Source organism: Etheostoma spectabile, chromosome 9 (assembly GCF_008692095.1).
Source record: "Etheostoma spectabile isolate EspeVRDwgs_2016 chromosome 9, UIUC_Espe_1.0, whole genome shotgun sequence".
In the NCBI taxonomy this organism is placed as follows: Eukaryota; Metazoa; Chordata; class Actinopteri; order Perciformes; family Percidae; genus Etheostoma; species Etheostoma spectabile.
In genome coordinates this window covers 28,526,560-28,538,293 of record NC_045741.1, presented here as the reverse complement: position 1 = coordinate 28,538,293, position 11,734 = coordinate 28,526,560, and the positions used below count along the sequence as shown (strand labels likewise).

General features: G+C 42.7%; 1 protein-coding gene across 2 annotated transcripts in view; it reads right to left on the bottom strand.

Annotated features, from left to right (window-relative positions):
• kita (KIT proto-oncogene, receptor tyrosine kinase a) overlaps positions 1–11,734 on the bottom strand; it is a 29,051-nt gene that overhangs the window by 9,107 nt on the left and 8,210 nt on the right. Inside the window, exons 5-16 of one of the 2 annotated variants that reach the window (XM_032525962.1) lie at positions 10,786–10,978; positions 9,460–9,646; positions 8,655–8,770; positions 8,326–8,440; positions 5,332–5,516; positions 3,768–3,874; positions 3,327–3,453; positions 2,703–2,807; positions 2,036–2,146; positions 1,443–1,584; positions 496–590; positions 263–393 (exon numbers count right to left, since the gene is read on the bottom strand). In XM_032525962.1, coding sequence (XP_032381853.1) covers positions 263–393; positions 496–590; positions 1,443–1,584; positions 2,036–2,146; positions 2,703–2,807; positions 3,327–3,453; positions 3,768–3,874; positions 5,332–5,516; positions 8,326–8,440; positions 8,655–8,770; positions 9,460–9,646; positions 10,786–10,978 — 1,614 coding nt within the window. The remainder of the gene's footprint in view (positions 1–262; positions 394–495; positions 591–1,442; positions 1,585–2,035; positions 2,147–2,702; positions 2,808–3,326; positions 3,454–3,767; positions 3,875–5,331; positions 5,517–8,325; positions 8,441–8,654; positions 8,771–9,459; positions 9,647–10,785; positions 10,979–11,734) is intronic. The other variant, XM_032525964.1, reaches the window with a different exon arrangement.

The window sequence follows — 11,734 nt, the reverse complement described above, 5'->3', positions numbered from 1 at the left end:
TGTTGCCTTTCTTTAAATGACTGTTCTTTTCTTACGTTTTGTCACGTATGGATCTTTAGTGCAGTGTGAAACAAACACTTATTGGATCAAATGTATACAATGTAACAAAAACATGAATCTTGGTTCGGACTTTCGGGTGTGAAAACGCCCTTAGATCTGTTTATCGGCTGTGGAAAGATGATCCATGCTCTATCAGATACCTTGTAGAATTCACACCAGAGGTCACCCAAAAGGCAAGTATGATAGTGTATTTGATGCTCACATTTTTGGCGGCTAAGAACTCCATGCCTTTGGCCACTTGGTGTGAGAAGCTGAGAAGGTCTTCGGTGTCTAGAGACAGCCCATCCTCGTCGAACATCTCACTCTCTGTGTCTGCTTCGACGTAGGAGTCACCTGAGAGCACACGCAGGACGGAAATCATTTTACTTTAACTGCCTTTTTGTGTATTTTAAGACTGAGATGGAGGACGGATGAATGGCTGGCTGGCTGGCTTACCTTTGCGTAGTGAGCGTCTCTTCTCTGATGAGGAGCTGAACGGCAGTTTGCCGGCAGCAGAAGGCCTCATGGTCATGTAGCCGTTCAAGCTGTCACTGTGAAGAGGAAAGGAGCAGTCTGGTGTCAGCTGAGCACAGCCACACATAGGCACGCTGCTGTCCAAATACCCTCCTCCTACGCACATTCTGGATAGTAAATACTAGCACTCTAGTGATTTTCTCTTACACACAATATACCGCTCATCAAACACAGTGTCTATGCCAGGGGTCTTTTGCTAGTGTTTTTTAAGCCAAGGACCCCTCAACTGAAAGAGAGACAGAGCAGGGACCCCTTACTACATATATTTTATAATACAAAGTTGCATAATGAATTGGGCCATGTAGGGCAGCCTAAAGCCTTTACACATATCTTTTGTTGTATAGAATACTAAGCTATTAAAATAGCCTACTAATTGTTGGCATAATTTTAAAAATAATGTTTTAATGTTACATAGATGTGGCACAGTGAACTATATCTGTGGATGGCTTCCTTAGTGACAGGCCAGTAAGGATTTATATTTGCTAATACTGTATGTTTTTATGTAAAACCTTTCAAAAATTAACAATAATTTGGAGGGCACTGAGGACCACCTAGCGGTCCCAGACCTCCTGTTAAAGATCTGTGGTCTATGCTATTGTGCCTTATTTGTTAAGCTGTGTGTGTATGTGAGTTATTTTTCTATGTTGTGGTATTTTAGCATTAGTATTGGTATCAACTTTTATTGTATAGGGCCAAAACTGTGTGTTGATGGCTTAATCGTAACCCCTTACACCACCAGTCTAGGGACAGCAGATGCAGAATAGCCTCCATGCTAATTCTGGCACATTTCACTTGTATGTACTATCAGTGTACAATGCCTCTGATAAATCAACGTGAAATAAAATAAAATGAAATAAACAGAAGCTGACCCAGCTGCGTCTCTCTGCGGCATGACGTTGCGGTAGTGGCAGTCTTCCTCGAGCTTTTTGCAGATGAAGGATTCCCTCTTTCTGCGTAGAAAGTTAAGGAGGTCTCCAAAGCAGCAATACTCTGTGATCACTAGAGTAGGGCCTGCAGAGCAAGAAAACATGGCTCACGATGATGATCTTTCAAGATACATGACTTCCATAAACTCCGGACTCTGAAGTTGCTGTTGTTGCATTTTTGCACATCTTTATGCATCTTTATCACAACACATCATATCATAACATTTTTGTCTTGTTATCTTGCCTTGTCATAGTGTTGCCGTTTACGGTCTTAGTGTTACAAATGTCCCTATCTGTAGAGCACTTTTGTTTTTACTCTTGTAGTAGGTCGTCAGTAGTCTTATCTGTTGTGCAATTTGATTTATTTTTTTGCAAACTTTTAGATTCTGCATGTCTAGTATATATATATATGTGAAGAAAGTGACAATTAAGCTGACTTGACTTGAAAATTTGTGCCCTGAATTGTGCCGAAAACCTCTCAAGTTTCCAGTTTCATTCTGCAGTCCTAACACTACACGACAACATGGCCGCCGCACCTCCAACAGTGCAGGCTCCCAGCAGGTTGACAATATTCATGTGGTTTCCCAAGTAACTGAGAACTTTCAGCTCTGACATCAGCGCCTCTTTCTCTGTGGAGTGAGCACTTGCTGTGGGGAAAAAAAGAAAGAAAAGGAATTGGAAACATAATCAGTATCAGAATCAAAAGGATTAAGAACTCAGATGATGTTGAGCTAGGATGACTAATACATAGTACATATACAGTAATGTGCAAGATTAAAAGAAAGTGGTTGTTGCTGGAGGCAAAATGCAGTTAAAAGTGGCTGTTACAGTCCACATGTCCCTGAATACCTACAGGAAAGTTATTTTTCTTCTATTTACTTTATAAAAGCGCACAGCTACCATGCACATTTGTCCCATAGTTAACCCTCTGAGGACAAAGGACAGTCTGCTTATTTGCTATTTTAATCATATATAACCTTGTAAACTCATTTCAAGCACCAAAACAATTCAACACATCATAGGTTAAGGTTTGTTTTCAAAAAAGAAAATTAGGAATTTCAAAAATCAAACATTAATGTTTTGGCTTTAGTGACACAGATTAATTTAAGAAGATATGTGAATTTGCCTTTCAGACCTCAGAGGGTTAAAATAGCCACGCTGTGCACGTCCCATTTCATTTGCATGTGTGCGGACAGCGCTTACTTTTGAGCATTTTCACAGCCACCGTCATAACTGAATCTGCTTTGGAGAGTCCGTACGCAGTGGCTTCCACCACTTTCCCAAATGCACCAGATCCCAGTGTCTTCCCTGAAGACAGAAAGACAGACACAAAACTGTTATTCCCCATCCCGTTTCCCTCCCACAAACTGGCCCAATGCCAGGTTTTAGCCCCCGGGCTGTGTACGAAGGCACCAGGACACGCAGGATCCTGTTTAAGGAGGTTTGCTCATAACAACACCCAGAATATGTCAATACTATTCTGTTTGCAGTGAGGGAGTGGGGTTTCATCATTAATGAGCCGTGGAACTGGTTAGTGACCACAAACAAGGCTAAAACAGACATGGCATCCACACAAACAGAAAACAAGAGTGTTCTTACAATCAGCATGAAGTAGCCTGAGGCTGGCAGCGATGATGTCATGAGGTCTGCACTGTTTTTATGACTGAGACTATCAGTGACACACACACACACACCATCATGTATCTCAACATTATTTGACTCCTACGATGATTTACACCCAAGACGTGAATATCAGGATGTACACGTCAGTGTCAGAAATGACTTATTGACATCATTTTCGATAAAGGAGTGCAGGACAGGACTCACCAAAACGCAAATTGTTTCGGGGGAACTCCCACTGGTGATCGTAGGGTAGCTGGGTGGGGTCAATGTACACATAGTTGTTTCCATGGATGCCCTCGATAACTTTCCACTGGATCTGATACTTGGGTTTCTGCCATGAAGAAAAACAAAAACATCAATTACTGTAAGTTATTTCAACATGCTTTTTGCATGGCTTGCTATGCGTCATAGTGCAACAGACATAGGCGTCGGTTTTGGTGGGGATGTAGGTACGAGTACCTATTAGATTTTGCCAAGCTCAATTTAGTTAAAAAAATGTAATGTAATTCCAAGCAACATATCCATTTTTGTGAAAAAAATCCCCAAAAATGTCTATCTTCACAGGGCAGGCACAGACACAGCCGTTCTGCTGCTGCGCCGGCTGCACGCTACACCCCATGCTGGATAAGTGCAGAACTGTCTTACCTGCATGTACTTGTAGAACAGCATTATAAGGACAAGGCATAGGATGCCTGCTGCTGATACAGAGCCAATTAGCAGAGGGGTGAACAGATCATGGGGAACAGTTCTCTCTGCAGGGAGACAGAAATGATAATGTTAGATGCAAGAGCAGTGGCAATAGAGTCAATCAGTGAATATTTTAATGGTTTACCATCTTCACACTCTAAATGACATTGCAAAGGGGCGGGAGCCAGAGAAGGCTAAGTCACAGTGAAGCTCACGTTGGTCAAATCACAGCGACCTAATCAAATTATATACTGAACATACTGTAGCGTTCTACAGCTGTGGCTGTGAGTGACACTATGTCATCAGTGTTCTGTTCCTTTGTGTCTGGCTGTTTGTGATCCCTTATTGTTTTGCTCCTCTGTCCAGTGGGGTGTAATAAGCTATTTAGAGATAAGAAGCTTTCCCTCCACTTCAATCTGAGAATGCAGAGTCTGCAGGAACTAATCCGCTGTAAACCTGTCAGTGGTTTCTAAAGCTTTGTGTGTTCTCTGCTGCAGCTCACACTGACACCTCCAAGCCTCCCACAGACCCAGAACGCCCAGCACCGCCAGGACTCCCACTGCGCTCCACACTCTCAGCGCCTCCGCCTGGTCTGCTGTTACTCGGTGAAGCATAAAAATCTTGGCCACACGCTCCCAAGGGCCCGTTCTGCCTGGCCACAAACACTGTCCTTCCTCATAATGCTCGCCCACATACATAGCCACAGTTATCCCCCCGTGTCCTGCATAAACCCGGGTCTCCAGGCTCAGGCAGGGACAACTTCGCTCTACTTTCAGTTCCTGCACTCGCACCACTTTGAGGGAAATTAGCATGGCAGATGGGGAAGCCGTTACACCAGAGCCAGAGCCAGAGATTTGGAGACAACGTAAACAATGGACTTAAGCTAATTCCCATATGTAAGTGATAACATCGTATCAGAGGAGGTATCGCTTATGTTTACCTAACAGATTATAAAAGACCAACCTCTAGTTATGAGACCACATTTATGGGTTAATCCATGCCAAAATAATGCTTGTAGTAAATATTCTAAGTAGAGGTTAAATCCCATGTTGGGTTTGTAGAACTGCTAAGATTTCTTTTTTTTTTTTCAAATGCACAGGGGAGGGGAGGGAGTCACATGATTTTAGAGCAGTAGCAGTAGCGTGCACATCCCCACAGGTGAGGTGCAGGGCAACAAAGGGGCTGGATACATATGAAAAGAATGAGATGCCCGAACTCTGCTACCCGGATGGGACAATAAAACATATGGGAGAATTAGCAGAGCGCGGGCATCTCATTCTTTTCGATCGCATGCTTTTAAACATCCCTAAGGATTAAGTTTTATTGAAACTAACAGGTGGAGTTCATGTCTGTGTGTCCTCTCTTGTGCTGTTGACTCTGCACTTAATTCTAATCCGAAGGTGAGACATGTAGAGGATTACATCAAATCAGCAACAAAACATGAGACTGACGGGCGCCCCCGTTTGTCACGTGGCCCCTTGGTTTGTCCACGCTAGCACGCATGTACGTGATTTCAACTCACCGCTGATAGAAAAGAGTGTGTAGGCCTGCTCTCCCTCCACCGTAGCCACACATTCAAGGGTACTGAACCGTCCTCTGCTTACGTTCACCCGACTCTCGACCTCCGTCTTCCCAAACGGGGGGCTGAACAGGGTGACGGTGATGACGTTGCGCTCCTCCTGGGTTGCATTCACCTGTTGGGAGCACCTGAGGGCAGACGATTGTACGTTGTTTTCGAAGCACTTAAGGCATCCCTGAGCTATATGTCATTCTCTCACGTACGCATCTCTCCCCTACGCCTCTGCAAAACACACATTCCGGTTTTCTTGCTCAGTCTTGAAAACACTTTTATGGTGTATATTTCATTACATACAGTACATCAACAATAAAACAAATAAATAGATAGTAATATATCATAAGAAAAAGGGGATGGGATGTGTGCATCACCAGAGGTCATAATAAAAATCGGGGAATTCCTCATGGATGAAATGTAAGTAAGTAATAATGTAAATGTATAAATGTAAGAAATAATCCAGGGCTCCATATTAGCACCTCGCCATAAAAAAAGCAACTGTTAACTACTTTAAGTGCTTTCTGGTCACATCCTCATTTACGTCACACTACTTTGTCTTTTTGTACATTTGCCAGTCCTTCCAGAGTTTTTTTTGTGATTTTTGTGGGTAAAAATCCTTGATTATGCGGCACGTTTTCTTAAAAAATGTGACTGAACATGTGGGATATTTTGGCAATTTTATGGGATGAAATTGCGGTTTGATGAAAAAGAGACTGTGTTTGTCTTCGCGCGCATTTATGTCACTTCATAATATTCCCATGGCAACAGAGGAAAATGGCTGCTCTTGTGTTGAATAAACGCAACATTTTTCAATTTTCTGCTAAGAGACATGTGACTTTTTTGCAATGAAAATGAGGGGATTATGAAATCATGCAAGCCCGCAATATTTTACGCAAAAATCTGCAATATTTGTGGCGAAAGTGCGACGTATTTGAAAAAATACGACCCCCCCACCCGCATAAATATGCAGACTTTGGCTGATTATGCATTGAATTATGTGATCAGATTATCATATTTTTCTGGAGGGACTGATTTGCCAGTGATGGAATGTAACTAAGTACATTTACTCAAGTACTGTACTGTAGTAGAAATTTGAGGTACTTTTCATGCCAGTTTTTACTTCTACTCCGCTACATTTCAGAGAGAAATATTCTACTTTTGACTCCACTACATTAATCTGACAGTTTTGCACACAAAACACATGTAGTTTATGAAATGCAATGTTTTATTATAAATTAAACTACCCAACAATACAAAAGCCTACAAGTACAGGCTTTTTTCAGCATTCAGTACTTTTATTTTCAATACTTTAAGTACATTTTCCTGATTATACTTCCATTCGTTGACTTAATGCAGGACCTTTACTTGTAACAGAGTGTTCTGACAGTATGGTATTAGTACTTTTACTTAAGTAAAGTATCTGAATACTTCCATTGAAGACATTTGCGTGCCTGTACGTAGTGACTATTAAGTGGATTTGATTATAATTTAAAAACGACAGGATCAAGTTTGGATAATCACTTATGATTCACTGCCTATGCTGTTTGGGATTGGTGTTGCTATAGCAACCAGGTGCTCCTCCTTCCACACACTTTATGCGTGACACGACATAAGCCGCCTCTATACAGGCACACGTCCCGGGCCCCTACCAATCACAAGTCAACTCTTTCCAATCTCCTGTCACATGAGCGGCAACTTATCACTCAGCCAATCACAAGTCAGCCCTGTCAAATCCAACAATCCCACATTCCACCGTAATCATCATTCCTGACTCGATCCAATGTGTCTTTAGTGTGACCTTTTGGACATGTCATATGAGTTCTGCAAACATCAGTGCAGATCTGAAAGGGTGGGTGGATGGGTGGTGCTCAGCGATGGAGTCTGGCTAAGAAAATACATCTTGTATCTAGTACATACAGACCTCATTGCCAATACAAAAGCAATGACATCTGTTAGCAATCAGAACATATCATAACAATAATTGGATTATTTCAGAGCATTTTATTCATAAATAGCTCATGCTGTTTTTGCTTCTGATTGGCAGTTTTTCTTTTGTTTAGTCAGCTTCATGACTGGCCTGCCTAATATCAGCGTCCAATCCTTGGAACTCCGTTAGGCGGTAGTTTGAAAGTTCAGCGCACTAATTGCACAATCCAAGTATATTCTGTCTCTGCTTTTTGCTTTACTTAGCTTTTTATTTTTTACTTTGAGGCCACGTCCATAAGTACCAAAACAATCGTTTTTCCCCCATCTTCCCTGGCATCATTTCAAGAATATGTGCTTCCAAACGGTTCCATTTGTAAATGACTCAACACACTACTTCATATTCCAGGCCTATAGGTGGCGCTGTTTATGATACAGAAATTCACCAAAAAACGGAGAAGAAGGGCAAAGCATATGCATAAAGTTTGCACGCTGTACACAAACAGTATGTTTAGCCCTAGTAACCCTGATCTCAATATCTTCTCCAGCAGGAACAAAAGCATGAAGTCTGCCATTGCTTTTTCGTTTTTTTGAAGATAATTTTTTGGGCATTTTAGGCCTTGAATGACAGGACAGCTGAAGAAGTGAAAGGGGAGAGAGAGAGGGGGAATGACATGTGAACCCGGGCCCGCTGTGTATGGGCGCCCGCTCTACCACCGGGGTTACCCGGGCGCCCGTAGTCTGCCATTTTTGTTGTAAGACGTTGTCAAAGGCTAGAGGTCAAGGGGTGTGGCGATGACATCACTAAGGCTAAGCCGTCCAAAAGAAGACACAAGGGGGGTGTTTTCGAATTTTTTCACCCTGGGACCAGGTTTCACACAAGTGTGTCATCAGGCAGGATTCATTTGGACAATCAGCCAAAACGATGTAAAACACGTGCGTTTACACCAAAAAGCGTTTTCTGTGTGGATGGTCCCTAAGAGGCTGATTGAGAAATAGGGATTTCATGGTCTTTCTCACCTGGCATAGGGCTTCTCACAGTAGTACCAGGTGATCTGCGGGGCGGGGAACCCCTCCGCCACACAGCGTACCTGTCCATTCACTGGGCCCTCGTGAGAGACAATCTCAGGTTTACCTATCGAACACAAGTTAATGTCAGGTCAGAGCTATAAAAACATTCATTTTACTGTGTTGAACCTTAGTGAGTCATGAATAATACAGAGTGAGTGAAGGAAAAAGGTCAATGAAACCTCTTCCCGCGTGTCACCTCCTGAAAATGAACGCAGTGTGGAGCGACGTGACTCATCATGTGGCTTAAGGTAACAAAAAACCTCTTTGACACTACTTACTGATCACAAAGATGGTGAACGTGTGGTTTACTGAAGCGTCGCCGTTGGAGGCCTGAAAGGTGTAAACTCCGCTCTCTGACATTTTCAGTCGCACCAGCCTCAGCTCACTGCTGTACCTAGTCACAAAAGAACTACATTTTCAGCATTCATGTATTCATCATTGTTCGAGAATTATCAGCAAAACATGTTTTTGCATACATTAGCATAAAATGTCAAAGCTGCCAGAGAAGATGTTTTTCCAATATTTGCAGTCTCACGTTAGGGCTTTGCAGTTTTCAAACAGTCTCGAGGCTACTTTAGAAATCTCTTTTTCCCACATTCGACATGGACTTACTGATTATTGTGTTCCCTCGTGTCCCTTTTGCTCAAAGGGGCCACGTCCAATTAAGGCTTAAAGGTCATGTCCTATTCTTCGCATGTTCTATGAATGTTTGGAACGAACACCATGAAGCGTGAGCTGAAATACATTACGCTAAACATGCCGCCTTGGATGGTATTATGTAATGTTTCCATATGCAGCACAGGAGTAATACTGCAGATATTTCATGGTTTCTCTTCCTCCAAAAGCCATTTATATTCTCACAGTTCCCATTTCGCTAAAAACCCCAGAGCATTTCTTTTCTTTTCTTTTTTTTAGAATGAAAGCTGTATTTCTCAGGGAGCTGTGACAAATGCAGCTGTTCCATTAGTACCTCCACTGAACCTGCAGCCGAACCAAAGATGTGAAATTCCACCGAATGAAGGTAATGAACATTTTCATCTATGTGTTAAAAGTATGTGTGTGTATGTGTGTGTGCGGTCTCACCTGTATTCGTGGTTGTGTGTGGTGATGACATGGTCGCTTGTGTTCCTGAGCTCCCTGCCCATGAAGCTCCAGGAGAAGGAGCGAGGCTTTGGATAAGCCTCCATGTCAACATTTAGGGGCAAACTCTCACCTGAACGGACCTGGATGGTCTCGTTGCTTGTGGGTGTTAAGTTAATGAATCCCTTTTCTGAAAAATAAGGACATGAGATATTGTTACAAGAATTTGCAGAGGTAACATTTTTGCCTGTAAATATAGATATATAGAAACTTACAGGCAAGTCACAAAGTTACCCAACACGCACATTTGAAGATATCATAGTCCAAATACTGGATCAATCCACATATGTACAAAAAAAGCAAACGTTTTACTTTTCACAGCACAGGAAGACTTCTCCTCTCTCTAAACTGAACAGCTGTTTGAGGAGTTCACTTTTATTTTAACCAATCGAAAGCGGCTATGAATTCTACGAGCCAATCACAGCATGACGTCCCTGTTTTAAACCTGTCACTCTCACCTGCTCAGTTCAGGCTAAGAGCACAACCCTCCTCCCCCCTCGCTCTTCCGGGCTTCACCATGCACAGCTCCAGGGACCACCATCAGTGTCTAGAATTCATCTGGGGATTATCTTTTGGCTTTCTACCCTTTTGAAAAATATCATTTCTTAAAGATGGAGTCTAATCTCCAAAAACTGTACATTTAATATTATGCATAAGTACAATAAACCTTTGTATATCTGCAAATCTCTCCTGATTGAAATACAATTATGATGAGAAGATCCCCTCTTTCCTCATACCTGGCTGTAGAAGGCTATACACACACACACACACACACACACACACACACACACACACACACATACACACACACACACATACACACAAGTGTGTCTTTGTGGGGACCAGTCATTGACATAATGCATTCCCTAGCCCCTTACCCTAACCTTAACCATAACTCTAACCCTAATCCTAAAACCAAGTCTTATTCCTCAAAAAGCCCTTTAACGTTATGGGGACCAGCATTTTGTCCCCACAAATGTAGCTTAACCTGGTCCACACACACAGACACACACACACACACACACACACACACACACACACACACACACACACACACACACACACACACACACACTTGCAATTACCACTCATTGCCATTTGTGCCGGCAAAGAGAAAGAAGCAGACATCTTCAAGATCCTAAACTTAAAGCTGCTGTTGGAATTGTTTTTTTATTTTTATTTTTTTATTGGCCTGTTAAAGTTCCACATATTTCTCCTTTTTTAACTTCAACCGTAAGCAGTTCTCTCTTGGAGTCTTGGTATACTCACCATACACATCGAGCCACACTGACCGCGAGCTGGTCCCTCGTTCATTCTGTGCTTCACACTGGTACCTCCCGGCGTCTCGGTGTCCGACCGCTGCGATGTGCAACATGGCGCTGCGCACGTGAGTGAAGTCCTCCGTCAGGATACGCGAAGCACCGTCAACCTTTGCTGGTTGCTGTGGATACCAGACGGCACCCTGTCAACGCCCAGAGATCTCTAGAGATTAACCCCATCTGCATGTCTAGCCATGCCAAGCACACAAACACAGACACACAACATCTGCATGCCAGTACACACACATCCACACACACACAGAGTACTCCACATGGTACACACACAGCCCAGATCCTGAAGCCTAGACAACTGAACTTTCACCCATTTCACTCTTGTTAGGATACCAGGTACTATACACAAGGACAAAAGCTTTCAGTAAAAAGGAAACCAATATGACACAAAACAACTATTCAATTTGTAATGTTTTTTTGATTACAACGCCCCTTTTTTTCATGATTGTCGCACTGGTTTTTGTTTTTGTTTGGGACACATAAAGGCCATCTGTTGCCATAGCTTCATTTTGACCAGATTTCAGAAAATAATTCATGCAGCTGGGAGGTAGTTATGACTAAGTGTCACTTCCTAAATTCACTTAAAAGGTTATTTATAAAGTATACTTTACGGTGGATTCAGAAAATAACACTGGTGGTACATCCCCAGGACAGCTGATATTAAGTGGTTTCAGAACGTTTAGGTCAAATATCATCTAAATCCTACAAGGCCAAACCGTTCTCACTCCGAAGACGTAAAATATGGACGTTTGGACAGCGGCTGTCCGCGTCTGATGCGACGAAAAAGGCGTCCTTCGGCATTTGTGTAGAACGTACTGGGGAGAGCAGCACCTAGACGGGGTTAAGTGAATAGTGTGTAAGGTGGAAAATCCGCGTAGGGAGGTTGG